Source organism: Vigna radiata, chromosome 7, assembly GCF_000741045.1.
Source record: "Vigna radiata var. radiata cultivar VC1973A chromosome 7, Vradiata_ver6, whole genome shotgun sequence".
In the NCBI taxonomy this organism is placed as follows: Eukaryota; Viridiplantae; Streptophyta; class Magnoliopsida; order Fabales; family Fabaceae; genus Vigna; species Vigna radiata.
In genome coordinates this window covers 34,045,674-34,068,423 of record NC_028357.1, presented here as the reverse complement: position 1 = coordinate 34,068,423, position 22,750 = coordinate 34,045,674, and the positions used below count along the sequence as shown (strand labels likewise).

The 22,750-nt window shown below is 32.7% G+C and overlaps 1 protein-coding gene across 2 annotated transcripts; it reads left to right on the top strand.

Moving 5' to 3' along the window:
* Positions 1 to 9,549: 9,549 nt before the first annotated feature.
* On the top strand, positions 9,550 to 15,073 carry LOC106768844 (DUF21 domain-containing protein At2g14520). Of its 2 annotated transcripts, XM_014654202.2 has the most exons (11): positions 9,554 to 9,859; positions 11,099 to 11,175; positions 11,255 to 11,338; positions 11,961 to 12,074; positions 12,191 to 12,277; positions 12,534 to 12,673; positions 12,765 to 12,852; positions 13,972 to 14,045; positions 14,126 to 14,250; positions 14,338 to 14,603; positions 14,717 to 15,073. In XM_014654202.2, exons 1-11 carry the CDS (start codon positions 9,682 to 9,684, stop codon positions 14,759 to 14,761), a joined length of 1,278 nt encoding a protein of 425 aa, XP_014509688.1. In that variant the 5' UTR covers positions 9,554 to 9,681; the 3' UTR covers positions 14,762 to 15,073. The 2 variants fall into 2 exon arrangements, with proteins under 2 accessions (XP_014509689.1, XP_014509688.1); XM_014654203.2 differs by lacking the exon at positions 14,717 to 15,073 and having other exon boundaries at positions 9,550 to 9,859; positions 14,358 to 14,498.
* The last annotated feature ends 7,677 nt before the right edge of the window (positions 15,074 to 22,750 follow it).

Genomic DNA, 22,750 nt, shown 5'->3' with positions numbered 1-22,750 from the left:
TTTTTATATATAAATTAGTTTATTATGCATGTAAGAAGAAGTTAAATAAGTTTGANGATTAAAATTTGTGAAAGGTTATAATATACACTAATTTCAATTTAACGTCAAATTTAGGGATGAAAAATATGAAATCCTATTTTTTATTTTCTAATTAATAATTATGTAAAAATACTTTTTAAAGTAAAAGAAAGATGCTTACATGTATTTTCCAAGTTATAACACTTAACATAAATGTTCATTTTCTATGCAAAAAAGCAATTTATTGTTGGATATTTAGTTTTTTTTGTAAAAAAGAAAGCCCACGGGCTGGCCCTAACCCACAGGGCTTTGAGGCTTTTTAACCCTGAGGGCTTTTTTAATAAAGGGCTTTTTTGGCTCTGGGGGCTTTTTTGGCCCCAACCAACATGGGCTAGGGTCATGGCCTATTATAAGGGCCTATTTGACAGGTCTACTTATTGGTATGAGAAGTGTTGAATGAATTTTGATTCAACATGTTCAGTGTGTTCATATAGTCGTTTGGAGAGTTAATCGTCTAGGACACATAGTCCACAAGATGTCATAGTGTTGCATTGTCTAAGACAAATCGTCTATCAGACAACTGCATCCATACATTAGGTGTGTCAAATACTAAGCCCATCTCTAGAAGTTTTCTAGGATTTCCAAAGACCAAACCCTCTCTCTCTCCTATCTGTCTAAATCTTTCGCGTGTCAATCAAGCCATTACCTTTTCTATCCTCTTAAACGTCTCTCTCTCCTCCTTAAAACCCTAAACTATTGACTTTGTCGCTCTTCCCACTTTTATCCACTCCTTACTAACACTCTTCTCAAAATCATCTAGGTATTCAAGAGACGCAAAATCTCTTTTCTGAATGCTTCCGTACTAACCACATTAAATGGACGAGACTGATTAATCGCCCATGACTAACTTTTTTCTTCTATTTAACGTGCTTCTTTTCTCATCTTCTCAACACATTCTCTCAAAACCTTAATTCCTCTCTCATTGTGTGATTGAGCCTTTTCTCTTGAGCCTTCTCTCTTCTTGTGTTTCTTTCCTTCCTTCTGCCGCCATGTCTCCCTATTCCCTCATGATCCTCTTCTTCTTCGTTCACTAGAACCACCATTGTCGGGATAGGATGCCCTTTCTCTTAAAGGGGAGAATAGAGAGAAAGAGTAGACACATCAGCATCTTAGAGCATGTACTCCGAGAGAGTACACCAGAAGTTAGGAAAATATATAATCAGAAGGAGTTTCTCCAGATTCTTAAAGTTCATCTTAGGAGTCCATGTTTACATTCATGAAATTTGTTTTGTGTATTGATAAAGTATTGGTTTAAACCCTCATTTGGTCTTCGTATTTGTGTGTCAGTCTCAAGTGGGTCATCGTTTTTTTCAACTGTCTCAATTGGGTTCATATATTTGAAAATTGAGCCAATTAGGTCCAAATATTTGAAAAATTGGAACCAATTAAGTCATGTCTGTTAAATCTTCAAAAACGGTGTTAACTGATGCTAACGTGTTGCACACTAATGTCAAAGTGTTTGATTATGTGGGATTTTTATTTAACGTAAGACATTATGACATGTCAAAAAGAGTTTTACTTCTTTTCATATTAGGGATTTATTTATTTTCAAAGTTTCAATTAAAGACATTCTCGTCGTCCCTGAAGTCACCGTCATGACCAAGATTTATCATCCCAATGCCAAGCTCCCATTAATTATTTACTTTCATGGTGGCATCTTCTGCATCTCTTCCCGCTCCGAACCTCTCTACCATAACTCCATCAACAAACTCACTCATTGCAGTAAATCCCTAATACGGGGAAGCCCCTTTCTTTTATGGATACTGCGGGATTTTAAATCCCTAATATGGGAAAGCTCCATCGACATTGAAAGCTTCTACCAAAGAAGAAATCACTATCAAGTGAAAAACTTTTCTCTTGACAGATTGAGATGAGTGAACTTCTGAGATATTCTAAAAAGATTTTCCATAAAGCTTACAAATTACTATGAACATTGACATTTGGTATGCGGACATTTCATGTATAGATACTATGAATTTATAAGGTTATACCTGGTCATTCATGTTCCAAGTGGAAAAGTTAAAAACTTTCTCAATACCCACAGTTCTAATTCCTATGTGAGAGGGTGAAGCTTGGTTATGGATGAAACCCATTGGCCTTCTCTTGGTTCTTGATTTTCTTCTGCAAATTGTGCACAAAAAAGCAACAAAATTGTTGAGAATTGAACAAAGAAAGTGAAAAAGGAAACGATAATCTAATTGAGTTCATCCATAAACATGATTGATCATATATATATATATATATATATATATATATATATATATATATATATATATATATATATATATATATATATATAGAGAGAGAGAGAGAGAGAGAGAGAAAGAGAGAGAGATACCTTTTGCAAAGTTGGTTCCCCATGGTAACGTGATTGGCAAAAATCAAACATTGGAATTAATTTCTAGACATGAAAACGATTTTGAGTAGAAGAACACATTTCGAAGAAGGAGATGGAACTATTCATGAATTATTGACTTGTTATTATTGTTTGGAGCATTTATATATAAGAGCCAAAAAGCACAAGTTTTGAAGCATTCTAGAAATTGTCAACTATTTGAAATTTTCGAAAATGTGTGTGGTTTTGTTTTTCTAGTGAGTTAGGTCAGGGATAGTTGGGAAATTACAGAGAGGATTGAGTTCACAAGCAACCTTCTTCACTCCGCCCCTGCACCCGTAGCTTCAACTCCTTTGTGACCAAAACTTTTCTGCTCCTGGAACTCCCCTGCCAGTTCCACAAAACCGTGACGACATCGACAACAAAGGTATGTATCTCTCTCTATGTTCTCATCATTTGTAGCATTCTAACGGTGCCACCGTTTGACACATTGGATTTATGTCGGCAAAGCTGAAGAGGCAGATTGAGAGCTACATGAAGGGTGATGAGCAGGTGTTACCGTCGATCATGGAGGTGATTCTACAACGGAAGCTATCGAGGATGCACGAGGAGACTGATTGGGGATTTTTGAGATTGTTCATCTGAGCTTCTCTACTGGATAGGGATCTGATATTGGGTGGTCCATCGTTGTGTTTGGATGATGCAAAAACTGATTGCAGATTGTGGTTGAAGAGGATTTAACCATGATGGTGAAGATGGTGACGCCGACAGGTGGTGGACCTTTGGGTTTTGAGCCTACGAGTAAATTCCTAATCTGAACAAGGAAAATCCTTTGTCATGTCATAATATCTTAAATTAAATAATATAACATAAAAACCACGTTATATAAAACTGTACAAAACTTAATAATAAATTAAATAATAAATTTCACGTAATATGCACGTATTTAAATTTTTATAACTCAGCTAATTTTCTGTATACCACGTCATTACAGGCAGACGACGTCAATGATAACTTAACGAAGAGGACTTAATTGACTCATTTCCACTTGAGAGTGACATACAAATACGAGAACCAAATGAGGGTTTAAACATAAAATATTCTAATAAGGATTCACTCTTAAAAAATTATTATTAAAAATCTAAGCGATGGTAAATTTTATATTACCAGGAAAGCGTTACAAAAATTCATATCTTAAAAATATAAATGTTATTTTCAGCTTAAAAATATAAATATAGTTAATACTTATCATAAAAAAAAGTTTAAACCTTTTTTGGTCCCTAAGTTAAGTTCTGATGTTCAGTTTAGTCTCCGCTTTTAAAAATGTCAACCTTTAGTTCTTATGATATGAAAAATGTATCAAATCAGTCCTTAAGTGATTTGTTGTTCATAACACCTTCCCTTAACAAATCACAAAATATTAGAACAATTAAGGATTTTGTGAACCAATATTTTGTGATTTGTTAAGGGAAGGTGTTATGAACAACAAATCACTTAAGGACTCATTTGATACATTTTTCATATCATAGGAACTAAAAGTTGACATTTTTAAAAGCGGAGACTAAACTAAACATCAGTCAAAAAAGGATTTAAACCTAAAAAAAAATACATGACGTAGAACAATTTAAAATTGTGCATTATTAAAGTTTAATAAACATCCACTAACTTATACATGGATGTCATGTTTTCAATTTTGTCTTTTCTTCACCAAAAGATTTGCACATCAGAGTTTAACGGTTGAATTTTGCGACTATTATAAATATTAGAATAATATATAGAATACAACGTAACTGGTTTTACTATATAATTGCAACATGTAATATACTTTTATGATCTCAAAAAACAGATTATAATTTTTAAAAACACATAATCTTTTGTGTAAGGATAAAAAAATATAAGTAACGTGTAAGAACTAAAATATGAAATGTAATTATTCAAATAAAATATTTTTTTACATAAATATTAAAATAAAAAACAATATCAAATATTACAACTAAATCTAAAACATTGATAAATAAAACAAATATATTTTTAAATAGTAGTTGGAATTAAATGTGTAATTAATGAAAATTACAAGTAATATATTTCACAAAAATACTTCGTATTTATTTAATATAGACTGTCTGGTTTTCTTTGTGTCTTTATTTTTATCACATTAACGTCTGCCTCGTCCATATCCTACAAATATTAACACATAAGTATCAATATATTATTTTCCGAAAATTAAAAGAAAAATCATTTTATTAATATGACTACAACTTTTATTTAACCAATACTACGAAGGTAAAAATGAAATTTTATATTAGAGTTAAATATGTTTTTAGTCCCTATACTTTGAGGCGATTTTGATTTTAGTCCATTTTCAAACTATAGTACAATTTAGTCCTTCAACGTTAGAAAATTCTGGTTTTAGTCCTTTTTACCAAATTTTTTTAACTTTATTTGTTGTCTCAAACGCGTTTCTCAGTTAACATTGAAGTAAAAATGTGTCAAACAGTTAAACAACAAATAAAGTTAGAAAAATTTGGTAGAAAGGACTAAAACCAGAGTTTTCTAAAGTTGAAGGACTAAATTGTATCATAGTTTGAAAATGAACTAAAACCAAAATCGCCTCAAAGTATAGGGACTAAAAACATATTTAACCTATTTAATAAATTATAATAATACATTTAAGTTTTTAATTTTTAACAAGATAAGAAACACAGACAAAAACTTAAATTATAAAATAAAACTAAAAATCAATAGATTAATAGAATAAAAATATACATAAATTTTAATATGAAGTTATATTTAGTCAATAATATAAACAAGAAAAAAAAATTAAGAACATACAATTAATACAAACAAAAAGTATAAAAGAAAGTGACATGTTCTATATTGGTTTATTTAATTATGATAGAACTTTTAGGAATGTGAACAAGAAGAGTACCACAAGTTCTTTGTAATACATGCTGCATTATAATATAAGGGTCATTGATTTAAAATTTTGCTATATTTTTTAAAATAGGTTTAATGTAATAAATAAACCATTTTTAATAATAAAAATATTTATATGTCATAAATTCAACCGCTAGTGAGATCCAAGTGGCGCTGCAATGTGTCTGAATTTTAGAAAGTGGAGAACAGGTGGCAGCAGCTGAGTGGACCGATCGGTTTTTGGAGGCAGTATTTGAGCTGAGATTTTAAAATCTGGTGTCATTTCTCTACATGCACCTTCTTCTCCAAGCTTCTGCAACTTTCGTTTTCTCCTCCTTTTCTCTAGCTTCTCTCTAAATTTCTTAGCCTTCTCTCTACAAATTCTCTTTCCTTTTACTTCCAATCACCAAACAGATCATTTCTAAGATTTCCTGGTGTCAAAGGCTTTCGTTTGCACCGATCAAATCATCGTTCAATGTTGGTAAGTTCATTTTCTTCATGAGAAGCCTGTTTTCGGGCACATGCAAACCAAAGTTCTGTTGCATGCGTTCATCAGTTTCATCTCCACAAATCTTGATCATGTTTTGGTATTTCTTTCCTGTTTGGTGGGTTATAGGTATTCTAGAAAAGGTTGGTGTTGAGGGAAACACATCCTATTGTTGAGTGAGCATCTGTCCGGTCATAAGGTAAGGGAAGCTTGTAATTTAATTATGATTCGTTGTTTTGGATGGTGCATGTTTGAATGATGGTGTTTGATGAATTGGTTGATATGATGATATTGCATGTTTGTTTGAATGAATTAATGTTTGGTAAGTTATCAAGAACTGGGTAGAAATAGGGTCATTCTTAACTCTGCTAAATTCTACAGAAGTCTATAATTGTGACCGAGGGTCATTTAGGATCGTTTGGTTTTCCTTTAGTACGTATAGTCTTGACTGAATAATCTTCCGTTGGAGATTTCAGCTGATGACCGATCGATCTTCTATTGGTTAATGTTGAGCGTTTAGTTCAGTAAGGTTATATTGATTTTCTTATGAGTTAGTTAGTCAAGATATTCAAAATAAGTTAAGTTAGTTTCATTGTTGGTTTTATCGTGTATGGAAAGAGTGCTAGGCATATTATTAATAATACTTCTTTAAATGAGTGTTCGGTCTTGTACTGACACTCGATCTCTTGAAGAGCGTTTGGTCTGTACTAAAGCTCGGTCTTTTGAAGAGAACGTCATCCTGTATAGAGTGTTCGGCCTTAGCTCTAAGTGCTCGGCCAAAACTCCAAAGTGGTCGACCTAAGCTTAAATTGCTCGGCCTAAGGAATAATTAGTATGTTATGTATTTAAGTATTTGGCTCCAACTGGATCTATCGGGTTACTTGACCCTTCTGTCATATTCAATTATAGTTAGTATTCTCCCGTTCGGTCTTTTGTAATCTCTTCTATTTGTTTCTGTTCATCTATAGGGAACTAGTATTTCCGTCGGTTTTGTTCTTAGGAAATGATAATTCTTTCTATTCGGTGCTTTTGATTATGATGATTGTTTTATGATATCGGTTAACTTTACTGAAATGTATCTTGGATGAGGAAGTATGTTGATTGTATATTTCAAGTTGGTATGGAAGAGAATTCCAAGGAGGAATGTCTCAGTGAATGGTTATGGAATTGGTAAAGTATGAATATGGTCAGCTTTGTAGTGGACGTTTATCCTGACACTCCAATGGTTACCGAGTCTCAAGTAGAGAATGGTGGCGCATGTGGTGGGAATAGCAGGAGGCCTGGTCGTGTGAGCTTGGTGTTCCAGCTAACGGACTAAACTCATGTGTAGTTTACGGTTTTCCAACTACAATGAGAGATGAAGGGCTAACCCCGTGTGACGGCTTGCGGTTTTCTAGCCTTTGGTATCAGCGTGGTGTTTCGGTTTACCTTTCCACGGGTGGAAGAACGACCGTAGCTACATGATTCATACAGTCCGGACAGTCAGTTTGGAATGATTGGGAATTATATTATTATAAGTTTGTACCTGAAATACTTGTATTACGATTCTATGAATGAATATGTTTGTTTTACTTATTAACTTTTCTGTTAAGTGATATGTTTGATGAAATTAATTAAATTACATAAGTTTACCCTTATTTCCTGTCTGTCTTTCATTGTCCTTTCGGTCGTTCTCTTTACTACAATGATCATTCTATGAATGCGAACAGAAGAAGTTGAAGATTCATTGGAGGAAATAGTTATAAATCTATATTTATTGGAATGTTACAATTTATATTTTAAAATATTTAAATATAGTGGTCTCATTTATTCTGTTGGGTTATGTTAACAAAATCCAAAAATTATGGTAAGAAAGAGAGATTGAAACGATTATTTATTTTTGGTACTTTTATATTGCTATGAAAGTTATAACGGCTTGAAAGTGTAAATAAATATTTTTTATTAACAATATTTAATCATATAATTAGAATTTGCAGTTTAGATGTCAAGTCGTATGATTATAATATTTCGTTTAATTATTTTTATTATAGAATGAGCTAAAAACAGTTATATACAAACATTATGAACTTAAATATGATAAAAAAAATCAGAAACTAAAACCGGTAAGAGAATGATTGATTAACTTAAATCAAAATCCAGAGATTAAAAGTGAACTTAAAAGGATAAAAGATTAAAAGCATAATTTATTTAAAATTTATAAATTCAAACTCATGGTCAACGTAGTTTTCATACCATCACTACCGATATCTAATAACAAAACCGAAAATATTTATGAAAAAATTTCAACGACTAAAATCAATAAAATGTTCGTTTTAAAGTTAAACAAAATTCTAAAAATTTAGAAAATAAAAAATATTTGATCCTAAAAATATAAAATAAGAAGAAATAACATTACTTTAAAAAAAATTAATAATAAAAAATTATTTTCACTGTTTTTTACATGTTATAATTCTATAAAATTTGAAAAAATGGTAAGTTGAATATGAAATGCACAAACAAATGTTGTAATACGAATTTATAAATAGAAAAGGTTAATAAAGTAAAAACATGTGTGTCTTTTGAGAAATATCATTTTCGATAGAAAAATTATGAAGCAAAGTCGATGAGTTTGATAAATAGTAAGAATAGTAAGGTCAAAAGTTCTAAATTTATTAAGAATAGTAAGTACCATTTTGTTGATAAATAGAAATAGTAAGGTCAAAAAGTATCAAACTTGCCGAAAAATACCAGACAAAACTTAAAAATATTAGACAAAATACAAAAGTTCTAAATTTATCAACAAGTAAGGGGAAAGTATCTTAGAGAAGTTACCTCATAATAATGATTGAATCTGAAATGAGTAAATAAAATTTGCCAACTAATATCTTAAAAATTCTAATTTTAAAATATTTATATTATAAATTAGGAGAAAACACATCAAAATTCGTAAAATGAGGAAAAAAACCACTTTTAATTCTTTGATCAAAATTCATAATTGTATTTACTTTTAAAAAAATATATTGAAAAAGAGAGGCTTCATTATAATAATGAAACAAGTTTTTAATAGAGTAGTAAAATTAAAAAAAAAAAAAGAATATATATATATATATATATATATATATATATATATATATATATATATATATATATATATATATATATATATTATCAGCCTGAAGATTTGGGATGGTGTCATGGTTTTTTTGGACGAACTATAACTCAACTGTCATTCCCACTTAATGGTCCGTCCCAACTTCTCTTTCTAATCTATTCTCTCTGTTTGCACAACTTTTTTGCCTTCTCAAATTAGAAGAATGATAAATAAATAGTATTAAATATTGAATTGATTAAATAAGTTTTAGTTATATAATAATAATAATAATAAATCCTTTAAATTAAGTATTTTAATTTAAGTATTTTTGAAGCCTTAAACGTTTAATTAAACAAAAAAGTAAATCCACCGTTTGTTCATCTTTAAGGTGTGTTTAGTGGGGTGATTGGAGGTGATTATGAGAAAGTAATTTAGTGGATTTGAAGATAATTTTTTTTGTTGTTTATTTGAGTGAATTTGGAGGTAAATGAGAATAAATTTTAAAATAAAATTTGTGAGAATTGGTGTAAAATTTAGTTTATATGACAAATTAAAAAATTTACTTCAAAATTCACCCTTCTTTACTTCCAAATTTACTCAAATAAACAAAAAAAAAATATTATCATAAATTCACTCTATTACTCTCCTCGCTTAAATTCACACCACAGGGGCACGTGCTTTTCGTTTTTCATCTACCGAAGCAATGGAGACGGTGGAGCTCTGGTGGATAACGTGCTTTCTCTAACTGCTGCTAATACTCAACCAACGAGTCTAAGAGAGAGAGAGGGGGGGTGAATGGCGGTGGAGTACACATGCTGCACATCGCAGTTCTTCGTTCACATACTCGTGATCGTGCTGCTGGTGCTGTTCGCGGGCCTCATGTCGGGCCTCACGTTGGGCCTCATGTCGCTCAGCCTTGTTGATCTGGAGGTCCTCGCTAAGTCTGGTACTCCTCAAGATCGTAAGCACGCTGGTATGTATCATATTGCAAACTAATTTCTTCTTCTCTCTCTCTTCTTTCCTAATTCTCAAATCATCGCACTCGTGTTTTTCGAGCTCAATAACATGTGCACTGAGCCTGTAAGTTTGTTCCAGGAATCGCACAGAAGGAAATTTGCATCAGATTTTGTTTTCGGAAACTCTCTATTATTGTTTTAACTGTAATAAAAAAAAACCAGAAAAAGTTGCTTCCGTTGTTTTTTTTCTTGTGATAAATTTGTTTACGATTGAAAACTATCTGTCTAAGTAACTAACTCCCTGTAATGGTTCATTTGGGGCATGAGCTGCAATTGTAAACCAGAAAGTAAAGAAATTAAGTGCAGTTGTTGATTAGAATCCCGTTCCAGAGATATTTGGGAGCGTGGTTTTAAAAACTTATCGTGGTTTCCTTCGCGGTTCTTGATACTGTAGAAACTGCGTACAGATGCTACTATTACCGTTGCGTTCTAGTTGCAGAAATTGTCAAAATTGCAGCTGAAACCTCGGTGACCGTTTTTCAAAACCTAATTTGGGAGTTTTTGACTGAGGTCCGATTTGGTAAATTTCTTTACAAGGAATTTCAGCAGAAAAAAAAATATATTAAAAGTGAGATAAGTAAGTTAAGATTAGTTTATAGGAATCTCTTTGTATGATTTCTCTACATTTTTATGTTACAGTATTTTGTAAAGAATAGTTAATTCTGTTTCTTAACAGAATTAGTCCTCTGGTAATAGTCTTTTGTATATAAACATTTGTACAGTTGCTTTTGGCAGTTAATGAATTCAATCAGAAATTTCCAACTCTCTCACATCCATTCTCTTGTGTTCGGATTCCCTTCTTCTTACTGGATTCCCTACTTCTCTGGTTCCGGTTCTTATTCGAGACTGCTGTCTTCCTAAAAGAACCATACCATTTTATTTTTTATTTAACTTACATATAAGTTAACTTTAATTTGGAAGGAATTTATTTTTTCTTTTCTTTTTTTTAATAAATCCTGAAGTCCTTGTAAAAAAAGGACTAAATATATCCCTATAATAAAATCATAAGGCAGGTTATCTAGATTTCAAGGATAAAGGAAATCGTTAGCTGAATGTTTCCATTAACTAAGACTTTGGCATGGTAGAAACGGGAAGAACGTGATTGCTTGATTTTTTTTTTTTCTCTTTTGGAAAGTGTGCAGTTGGTGAATGATCATCTACTTGTTTGAATTGGCGTTTGGTTTTCGTAATTACAGCGAAGATATTACCAGTTGTCAAAAACCAACATTTATTGCTTTGTACTCTGCTAATTTGCAATGCTGCAGCCATGGAGGTACAACTGCAGTCGCATACTGGTGTTTATATTTGTCACAAGGATTTCATATTATAAGTTGTTATTCTTGTTTTTTCAGGCACTTCCTATTTTTCTCGATAGTCTTGTTACTGCATGGGGTGCTATCCTTATTTCGGTGACATTAATTCTTTTGTTCGGTGAGGTAAGAACGTTCTGTAACTACATGTTATGTATTTCAGTAAGTTTATTATTAAAGGTGGCTTTGCTTTATCTACTCATACCACAATACTTTTAAACTCACTTTTCCCAAACATAATATGTTCTTTCAATAGCAATTCTTTTTAACATTCTTTCAAAATTAATTCCACCAAAACTTGTAACAAAAATACTCTAAAAGCATGTCTCGTCCTTTTCACTTTGATATAACAGGTAGATTCCTTTTGACATAGTGATAAAGGACTAAGAAGGAGATTTCAGGCAACATTGAATTTAAATAGTAGATTAGGAATCGAAATGATTCTAATAGATCCAATTTGAGTTTCAATCTTGCATCACACACTGAATATGGAAGAGTAAATTTGACTTAAATCATGATTCATCTATAACTAAATTAATTTCTACCATTAGTAGTAGTTAAGTTTGTAAATCTGACTATCTACTTGCCAGTGTTCATTTACCAATAACCTTAATTGGGTCCTGCTGTTGGTGGTTCTAACCCTTTGGATTGATGCATGTGTGGTCGATACTTTTTGTCTAATATTTCATGTGAACATATTCACTTTCAATCTGTGGAAGTGCTCTGATGTTTGTCTACTCTTGTGAAGATTATACCCCAATCAGTATGTTCTCGGTATGGTTTGGCTATTGGTGCAGCAGTGGCTCCCTTTGTCCGGGTGCTTGTATGTGTATGCTTTCCGGTTGCCTTTCCAATTAGTAAGGTGACAATATTTGCAGAATTGTTATTCTATTTGAGTAAACATGCAGCAAATTTAATTTGTTCTGTCCTTATTTCCATTTCCTTATTGGCTTTTTGTGCATTTATATGGTTTTCCAGTTGTTGGATTATTTGCTGGGCCATAGACACGAGGCCTTGTTCCGTAGAGCTGAGTTGAAGACACTTGTAAATTTGCATGGTAATGAGGTCTGTATCAGAAAAATGTAGGCCTCTTTAATGTTCTTATTTTAATATGCTCTGTAGTTGAGCCGAACTTGAGTTATGTGTTTCATAAGTATGCTTCTCTTCTCTAGCCTTTCTTTTTCAATCAATTATGTAATTCTTGTGAACTGTCAGCAAGGGCTATGTTATGTACTTCTCTTCCGGTTATTTGGAATTCTGCAGTTTAACGTCCATGCATTTTGTCTGTTTGTTGATGCTGTTCATGGTTGAATTGTATTAGGCTGGAAAAGGTGGGGAACTGACGCATGATGAAACAACTATCATTGCTGGGGCACTTGAACTCAGCGAGAAGACAGCTAGTGATGCCATGACTCCTATAGCTGAAACATTTGCTGTTGATATTAATTCGAAGCTTGATAGGTAAGGTGTATTCTACAAATTATGAACTAAAGGTAGCTTTTGTATTTTGCCCAAACTTTATTCAAATAATTAAATGTCTATTACTAAGTAGGGAACTGATGAATGAAATATTGGAGAAAGGGCACAGCAGAGTCCCAGTCTTCTATGAGCAGCCTACAAACATTATAGGACTTATACTGGTAAAGTATTTTATTTTTTCTTCTTTAAACCATAATGTTGAACATCGTTTTATTCATTAGAATTTTGATGAATTACTTTTTAACCAACCACGTACTGAGGATTATTACAAAAGTCACTTTTTTTTTTGGAATTTTACCTTTTGCTGAGGAACTTGAAGGTCAGCCTCCATGTGAAACACAATGCCATCATTTGGGTATTCAGCATTTACTTGATAAGAACTGAATTATTTTGCAATTGACGTTGTAACCTTGGAAATGAGAATCTAGCCTATTTTCTTATGTAGCATCCCCAGAGCATCTAATTTGTTTGTATAGTTACATTTTGTTTATGATTCGTTATTGGTTCAATTGTCCAAAATGAATGGCAGTGACAATGAATGCCGGTAGAGGAATAAAAAACATGTTTAGTTTGGGTATTTTAGATTTGAGATGCGCAATAAAATACACTTTTATGATTTCACTTAATACAAAAACAAGCTCAGCACTTAATTTATCTGTCACAGGTAGCATTCATAAGGTCATGTGATATTTGGGTTATTCATGAGTTGGTTGTGTTAGCCAACTATCGGTTGTTGTAGTGCTTGCTGCACATTGGTTATGAAACAAGCTTGGTACTTCTTTGGGTGGAAAACTATTAGCTTAAGTGTTGCTTAAATTTGATGTAATGAATGAGAGGATATGTGTCACTTTTTAAGCCTGACTACTTAGCAAAATGCCTGAGGTTCATCTGGTGACAATTCTGTAACACACAAACATACAGGGGGATCAAAACATCAGCGATCTCATTGACTTTTTATTGGGATTTACTAGACATTATTAGTTATAACTCAGATGTGGTATTGGTGGTGAGTATCTCCTTAATAGGATTAATGTTCGTTGAGGACGATGCCTCCTGCTCTGTTAATATGAATTCCAGCTGCTGCGAGATTTTTTTTTGTGTGATTTCTTTCTTTGCTTTTTGTCACTAAACTCTGTATGATGAGATTATGATTCCTTTGCATTCTTAATCTTTTTTCATTCTCTATACATTTTTCTATTGCTTGCTTAAAGGTTCTCAATCCTTTAATTTGGCCATTCTATACATATTCTGTTTTCTGAACGTACGCTGCTTAATTTTAGGTGAAAAATTTATTGACTGTTCATCCGGAAGATGAAGCATCCGTGAAGAGTGTAACTATACGCAGGATTCCAAGGTAATCTTATTTTGTTTTACCAGTTTAATGCAGGAAGACACGTTGGTTTTATATTGTCGTGACCTTACATATATTGACAGGGTTCCAGAAAGTATGCCACTTTATGACATTTTGAATGAATTCCAGAAGGGCCATAGCCACATGGCAGTTGTTGTGAGACGGTGTGACAAGACGAAGCAGCAATCCTCCCAAAATAATGCAAACGGTAAAATCACGCTATAGACAGTTTAAAATTTTAAAACTGAATTTTTCTTTCTTAATAAATGCTGTGTGCCTCACGCCTCTGAAATAGACTCGGTGAGAGATGTGAAGGTGGATATTGATGGTGAAAAGCCTCCCAAAGAGAAACCTTTGAAATCCAAGGTGCCACTCCATAAGTGGAAAAGCTTCCCAAATACAAACATGTCAAATAGGGTTGGTTCTCGGAGCAGAAAATGGTCAAAAAATATGTACTCAGATATTTTGGAAATAGATGGAAGTCCCCTTCCTAAGCTCCCTGAAGAAGAAGAAGCTGTTGGAATTATTACAATGGAAGATGTCATTGAAGAGCTTTTACAGGTATTAAAATACTAATGATAATTCTGAACAATTTTATTCTCTCATGAAACATGGTAGACAAAATAACTTGTACACGTGTAGAGAGATTTACTGTTGTTGAAATTTCTGTGTAGGAGGAGATCTTTGATGAAACAGATCATCATTTTGAAGACTCATGACAATGGCTTCTCCATAAAACAATGTTCATATTCTTGTTGGGGTCTAATAAATTTTAAGTAGATAGATAATTCGGTTTAGGGTGAGAGCTGCTGTACAGAGAAGTGAGTGGTGATTGGAACGTGTAAGCCATTATGGTGGACGAAATGTTGGGACCAGACAGCTGTTAATATATAGAACCTTTTGTGACGTGCGTGGTGCGTGTCTTTATCGCGATGCATCATGCCAGCAAATCATGGTGCGTTTTTGTGTGAATGTGTGTTTTCCTATCTTTTTTGATTAATTGATAGCAATTTGTATGGGTTGCATGTGTATTACCTCAGAGTATTGGCATTTAGTATGCACCGGATCTCATGAATTTGATAAAAGAGAAATTGTGTAACGAGGATAATTTCACCATTATAATTGGCGCACAAGTTAATATAAAACCAATCTTATCATTGCCACCTCAATACTTTGTTGAAAAATGTTCCCTAGTTATTCGCAAATTAACAATTCAGAATTTGTATAACCTTGCAATAATAGTTGTTGGAATTTAAGACTATTAGAGATAATTTTTAGATTCACGACGAGTTATAATTATTCATCAAAAGTTATCATTTATGAAAAATTATAATTATTCAATGTAATTAATCAAAATCTGATATTTTTTGGATTTAAAAGATTTTTGATTAATATTTATATAAATGGATCCTAGTTGAGAGATTTTTTTTCTACATTTGATCATTCATTTAACACACAAATTAATTTGTAAGAATTTTATTCTTATTTGAGGTTAGTACTGAGAATAAATATCGTTATTGTATTTTTTTCTTTGTATTTTAAAAGTAAATTTCATGATTTTCTTCACAAATCTTTTCAATTACTTTTCTTCAAAACCATTCAAGTGAACAAAACTAAGGACTCTTTAGTGAAATATATGAAATGCCTATTTAGAAAAAAGGTTTTGTCCAAGCGAATTACAAGGAGTTTTGGTATATTCCGTTTTTGTTAACTATTGTTGCGAAAAGAACAATATACCTCAATGCTGAATGAAATGGGCAGAGAAGCATGATTCAATAATTGGTTATTTGTAGGTAGCTTTCAATAATTGGTTATTTGTAGGTAGCTTTAGATATTTTGTCTGTAGTTATTAGTATCCTATCAACTTCAGAAATCACTATGTCTGGATACTTTCTCACCTCCAGACCTCCCTTTTTTCTATCATTTCTAATTATAACTGCGTTGTTTTTCAATTTAATTGTATAAAATTAATTATTTTTATTTGAGTATCATGTTTGTATTGGTATTAGATATATTATTTTTATCTTATTTTTATTTTTATATTTAATTAGTTTATTATTATATCTTATTTGTATTTTAAACTTAGTTTATATTTTTTCTATAATAAATAAAGTATTTTACGTGTATATTTAAAATAAAGAAGATTAATCTTATACATAATTTTACTATATTCAATATGGTATCAGAGCAAGTTGTCTAAATTTCTTCTATATTATCGTTGATGTCAACCGATGACCAGTGACGGTTGATTGTCTTAAGAATTTTGTCTTTCAACAACTATGACTGAGTACCTTAGTTCTACTCTCGAAATTTCAATTCTCTACAGTATATTTTCCATTGTCATCCGTTATCTGTTACCTTTGTCCATCATCGTTCTTGATGAGCGGAAGTCTGTTTCTAGGTGTTTTGATGAATAAAGGAGACAATTCTTTTGAAGAGTCGGATCTGTAAGATCCATGAAAAATATCTATTTTAATAAATAATAGTAAATTTTAGCATTATTATATAATTTTAATGAATAGAAAATATAATTAAGGTTATGAAAATTTAAATTTATGATAGAAAATTTTAATAATTTCAGAAGGAGGGGTTTAAAATTTTGAGAACCTATTTTAGAAGGTTTTGTTAAAAAAAATGAATAGTAATGTTGGAAAATAAAGATCAAGGTTCACTGTGAAAATCTCTCATTTAATGTTGATTGCTATCGCATTTAGTGTTAATTGCTAATTTGTTGTGTTTAGTGTTGATTGCTAATTTGTTGTGATTAGATTAAATTTGTTACTGTTATTGTTTTTTCCTAATTATATGCTCTAATTTGTAACAACTCCTAAAGTTAAGGGAGAACCATGTATTATAAAATAGTGCAATACATTGAATAAAATAAGAGATGATTTTATCCCAAAATATATTTCTTCATGGTATCAGAGCGGTAATCGTATGCTGAACCATGCCCTCATCCAGTCAATCATCCTTCACCACCACCGGCGAGAACTCATCCTCAATCGGATCCTCCCTTAGCCAAATCACTATGGATTCCTTCACTCCACAAATTACAAACCATAAACTCTCTGGTCACAATTATCTTTCGTGGTCATAATCCGTTCGTATGTTCATTTGCGGAAAAGGAAAAGATGACTTTCTTACCGGTGAATTCGTTCAAGCCAACATTATCATGCATGAAAATAGTGAGCATAAAGCCCTCCTCACCTCCGCCAACAACCTTTCATGGATTGTTGATTCTGGCGCATCAGATCATATGACTGGTAACTCGTCTCTATTCTCTACATTGAATTCGTGTAATTCGAGTGCCACTGTGACAATTGCCAATGGAAGCAAGTCACCGATAAAGGGAGTTGGAACTGTTAAACTTTCTGAAAAACTCACATTGAATCAAGTTTTTTACATTCCTGATCTTAAGTGCAACCTCTTGTCAGTGTCAAAATTAAATAAGGATTCGAAATGCTTAACAGTATTTGAAAGCAATTTGTGTCTGTTTCAGGAGCGGGAGTCAGGAACGACGATTGGATGTGCTAAACTCATAAATGTGCTCTACCATTTTTCTTCAAATAAAATTGGTGATGTTATGCTTCTTCATTACCGATTAGGTCACCCTAATTCTGGGTATCTCAAACACTTGTTTCCAAATTTGTTCATTAATAAAAAGGTGGATGATTTTTCTGTGAAATGTGTCAGTTGTCAAAACATACTCGTGCATCTTATATTCCATTACCTTATGTTGCATCAAAACCTTTTTCAAAAATTCATTATGACATTTGGGGAGCCTCCGAAGTCTCTTCAATCAATGGAGCTCGGTGGTTCCTCATTCTTGTTGACGATTGTCAACACCCAATTTCGTCCGGGAAAGTAAATAATCAAGATTAAAGAATAAGAGAAAATAATAAAATAATATTCCTTAATGCAGGACACATCACTTTAGAATGTTTTTAAAATATTAGTTTAATATGGTAATAATTTGAATCAATATTATGGCAATAATGGTAAATAATATTTAAAAATATATTGATATAATTTGCTGCATCAATTTCTTCCTGAAGAGAAAAATAAGATCCCTTTTTTAAAATGGACAAATTTTCTGACAATTATTATAATCTTTTGTCTTGAATATTATTTGATTTATTTGATTGCAATCAAGACTATTTCTTTCCCTATTTTGTCTATTGTCAATTAATTCACTTTTAAGGCAAGATTGTCATAATATTACAATATGTACCTATAAATACACATTTTGTGAAAGAAAAAGGACGAAAAAAAAAGACAAAAAGACCTACAAATAATAGAGATTGAAAGAGAGAGTATAGAGAAAAATAGGTTCTCACACCTAAGGATTCTNTCGACAACAACCACCAAGGAAGCACTAAGGGAATTCCAGAAGCTAAAAAGGTATGTCATCTCTACACTCTTATTCTTCTCCTGTTATTATACTTTAAAGTTTTCTTCCAAAGATTTTTTCTTTTTACACAGACAATGTTTTCTTAAAATCATGAATTTTTAAATATAAGTGCACGTTAGCCTACAGTTTCTTTTCTTCTTTTTCCACAATTTTTTTTAACACAAAAAAAATACACAAAATATTTAAAACCAAAAGGTTAATTTTTGTTAAACTAAATCTTTTTATCAAAATTACGTGATCCTTGATTTTCGGGTTCACTTTTCAAAAATATAAATCAATCCATTTTTTTTAACAAACTCACAAACCTTTTTCTAAATTAAAGAACTACGTGATCCCTGATTGTCCATTAATGGATATACGTAGGACCAAGGTCAATCTTGTCGGGTTCATAAAACAAAAAATATTTTTTGTTTCCTAATATTTTATTCTATTTTATTTTTGTTTTTGGGGAAAATTAAATATTTTAAAAGAAAACCACATTAATTTTATACATTTAATTAAAGGTACTGCCTTTGGGCAGGCGCGGTAGGGTGCTAACACCTTCCTTACGCGTAACCGATTCCCGAACTTAAAAATCTCTTTTTCGTAGACCATGTTTTTTTTAAGGTTTTTCCATAGTTTTCCAAAATAAATTATGGTGGCGACTCCCAAAGTATTTTCCAAAATCCGTTTGTTTTTCGGTTCGCCGTCCCGTCGCGATCCCGATTGCAACAACGATCATACACGTCTATGTTGGGTTTATCTTATGAAAACAAAATCCGAAACCATATCAATAATCAAGCAGTTTCACTCCATGGTTATTACTCAATTTCAAACTCGAATAACCAATTTGCACTCGGATAATGCAAAAGAATTTTTTAACAAAGACCTTAGCAATTTCTTCTCATGTAATGGAATTATTCATACGAGTTCATGTGTTTACACACCTCAACAAAACGGTATTGCAGAACGTAAATTGCGTCATTTGTTACAAGTAGCCCAGTCAATCATGTTCACCTCTCATGTTCCTAAGTTTTATTGGGGTGATGTTATTCTCACCTCGGCATATTTAATCAACCGAATGCCTTCAAGAGTCCTCAAGTTCAAAACACCATGTCAGAAACTCCAAGAGTTATTTCCAACTTACCGGTTAGTTTCCCGAATCTCTCAAAAAATCTTTGGGTGTTCCTCTTTTGTCCACTTATATAATCAGGGAAAACTTGATCCAAAGTCAATTAAATGTATATTTGTGGGATATTCACCAACTCAAAAGGGTTACAAATGTTACTCTCCCTCACACAAAAAATATTTCATCACCATGGATGTTACATTCAATGAACAAGAATCCTTTTATCCAAGCTCTCGGCTTCAGGGGGAGAAACAAAATCATGTTGAACCCTCAATCTTGTCCTCAGTTTTCCCAACACCCATACCCTTGCCAACAACCGAGCCATCTCAAATTTCACGTCAGTTTGACGCTACCAGTCCAACCACCACGAGTCCGTCAATTCAAATTATCCCAAACACGAGTCAGTCGAGTGTCCCAAACACGAGTCCATGTCCAGCAGAAGAAGATAGAGCTNGATCACATATTCAATNTGAGTTCTTGGCTTCTGACACTGAGCAACATGAAGAGCAACCAGGTACTATTAATTCATCTCAAGTTCCTATGTTTAATGATACTAATGTGGATCTCCCAATTGCACTAAGAAAACAATCTCGATCATGCGGCCCTTATCGGATGGAGGACTACATATATTATGGAAATTTTTCAGATAGCCACCATGCATTTGTATCCTCTCTTGATGCAATCCAAATTCCACAATCCATTGAAGAAGCTCTTAGCGTCACTGAATGGAAGCAAGNCGTACANGTTGAGATGAAGGCTCTGGAAAAGAACAACACATGGGAGTTAACAACTCTTCCTCTGGGTAAGAAAGTTGTGGGTTGTCGATGGTTGTTTACGATAAAGCATAATGCAGACGGAACTGTGGATAGATTAAAAGCAAGATTGGTGGAAAAGGGGTACACTCAATCCTATGGTCTAGACTATAGTGAGACATTTGCCCCCGTAGCAAAACTTAATACGATCCGTGTCATACTCTCTCTTGCAACAAATTTAGATTGCCCATTACATCAATTTGATGTGAAAAATGCATTCCTCAACAGTGATTTGGAAGAAGTATTCATGTGTATTCCTCCCGGTTTTACTACTCAACAAAATCAAGGCAAAGTGTGTAGACTCAGAAAGTCATTNTACGGGCTGAAGCAATCTCCTAGAGCATGGTTTGACAAGTTCACTAAAGTCTTAAAACAAAACCACTACAGTCAAAGTCTAGCCGACCACACATTGTTTACTAAACACTCATCATCTGGGAAGTGCACCATCTTGAGTGTGTATGTAGACGACATTGTAATCACGGGAGATGATGTCGAGGACATAGTTCGGCTTAAGACTCTTCTTGCTGCAGAATTTGACATTAAAGACCTCGGTCAACTACGATACTTCTTGGGAATGGAAGTTGCTCGCTCTAAGCAAGGTATTTCGGTATCTCAAAGGAAATATACAATGGATCTACTCAAGGAGACAGGTATGGTCAATTGCAAACCTATTGATACCCCTATGGACCCCAATCATAAACTGTATAGCCGAACAACTGAAGCCGGAGTTGATCGACACGTTATCAAAAGCTTGTTGGAAAGCTCATATATTTGGCTCACACTAGACCTGACATTGGGTTTGCTGTAAGTATGGTGAGTCGTTTCATGAACAACCCATCTAAGACTCACATGGAGGCTGTTATGCGAATTCTGAGATATTTGAAATCAGCCCCGGGCTTGGGTTTGTTATTTAGAAAGTCTGACAGTCGGGGAGTTGAAGTGTTCACCGATGCTGATTGGGCTGGTTCTCCAATTGATAGGAAATCAACCTCAGGTATGTGCACCTTTGTCTGGGGAAACCTTGTCACTTGGAGAAGCAAGAAGCAAACCGTCGTTGCTCAAAGTAGTGCAGAAGCAGAACTCCGATCTCTTGCGAATGGTGTATGTGAGGGATTATGGATTCATAGATTGTTGGGTGATATGAAGATATCAATTAGTGGACCAATTAAGCTGAATTGTGACAATCAATCTACACTGAGCATCGCCAAAGATCCAGTACAACATGATCGTACCAAACATATCGAGATAGACAGACACTTCATCAATGATCACATTGAGAGCAAGCAGATTTTGCTGAATTTTGTGCCTTCAAAACACCAAGTTGTTGATGTGCTTACCAAGCCACTTTCACGCGTGAACTTCATTGATATGACAAACAAGCTTAATCTAGTTAACATCTATGATCAAGCTTGAGGGGGAGTGTTAGAAAACAAAGATCAAGGTTCACTGTGAAAATCTCTCATTTAATGTTGATTGCTATCGCATTTAGTGTTGATTGCTAAATTGTTGTGATTAGATTAGATTTGTTACTATTATTGTTCTTTCCTAATTATATGCTCTGATTTGTAACAACTCCTAAAGTTAAGGGAGAACCATGTATTATAAAATAATGCAATACATTGAATAAAATAAGAGATGATTTTATCCCAAAATATATTTCTTCAAAAAGTGAATAGTAAAAACGAAAAAAATATAAAATAAAATAAAAATAATGAGAGGATAAGAATATTTGAGTTGCATGATTAAGGAAGGATAAGGTTTGCAAGTGGTGATTAAAATATTAATAAAATAATTTTAAAATAATAAATAAATAAATATAAATAATAAATAATAATTTGAATAGTAAAATTTTTGTACTATAAATAGCCATGGGAGGGGAGCTTATTTTGCACAAAGAGAGGAAGAATCAAGTGAGAAATCTTGAAAAAAAAAATAGAGAAGAAAATAGTTGGGAAGAAAATTTTAGAAGAGTAGAGGTTCTGAAGGATTTTCGGGAGAACAACTTCTGAGTAGGAAACTAAGTCTAGAGAAGAGGTAAGGGGAGCTAACCTTTCTAAGTTTTTATATTATAAAATATTTTTTTTTTACTATTTATGTCTTGAAATTTTGTGCAATTACTGTTAATGAAAAACCTATGTGCTTGTCGTATAACTATTTAAATTCTGTGATAATATTATATGTTGTTGTTTTGAATCTGTGAATAAGAAATTTGTTAATAACACGTTGAGGAACACTTTGGCTAAGGAAAGACCTGGTACTTCAGTTGTCCATTGTGACGCACCTCTCTTTCCTAGAAGTCTACTCAATGTGTTTTTAACTAATTCTTATCAAACAGATTATGTGCAGTTAAATTATTTTGTGATATATTCAATTTGTG

Bases quoted from the DNA above. Each gene is read 5' to 3' on its own strand.
- LOC106768844 (XM_014654202.2), top strand. From the start codon at position 9,682: ATGGCGGTGGAGTACACATGCTGCACATCGCAGTTCTTCGTTCACATA. The intron at 11,176-11,254 runs GTACAACTGCAG...TTGTTTTTTCAG, and splicing joins GCAATGCTGCAGCCATGGAG to GCACTTCCTATTTTTCTCGA. The intron at 12,853-13,971 runs GTAAAGTATTTT...GCTTAATTTTAG, and splicing joins ACATTATAGGACTTATACTG to GTGAAAAATTTATTGACTGT.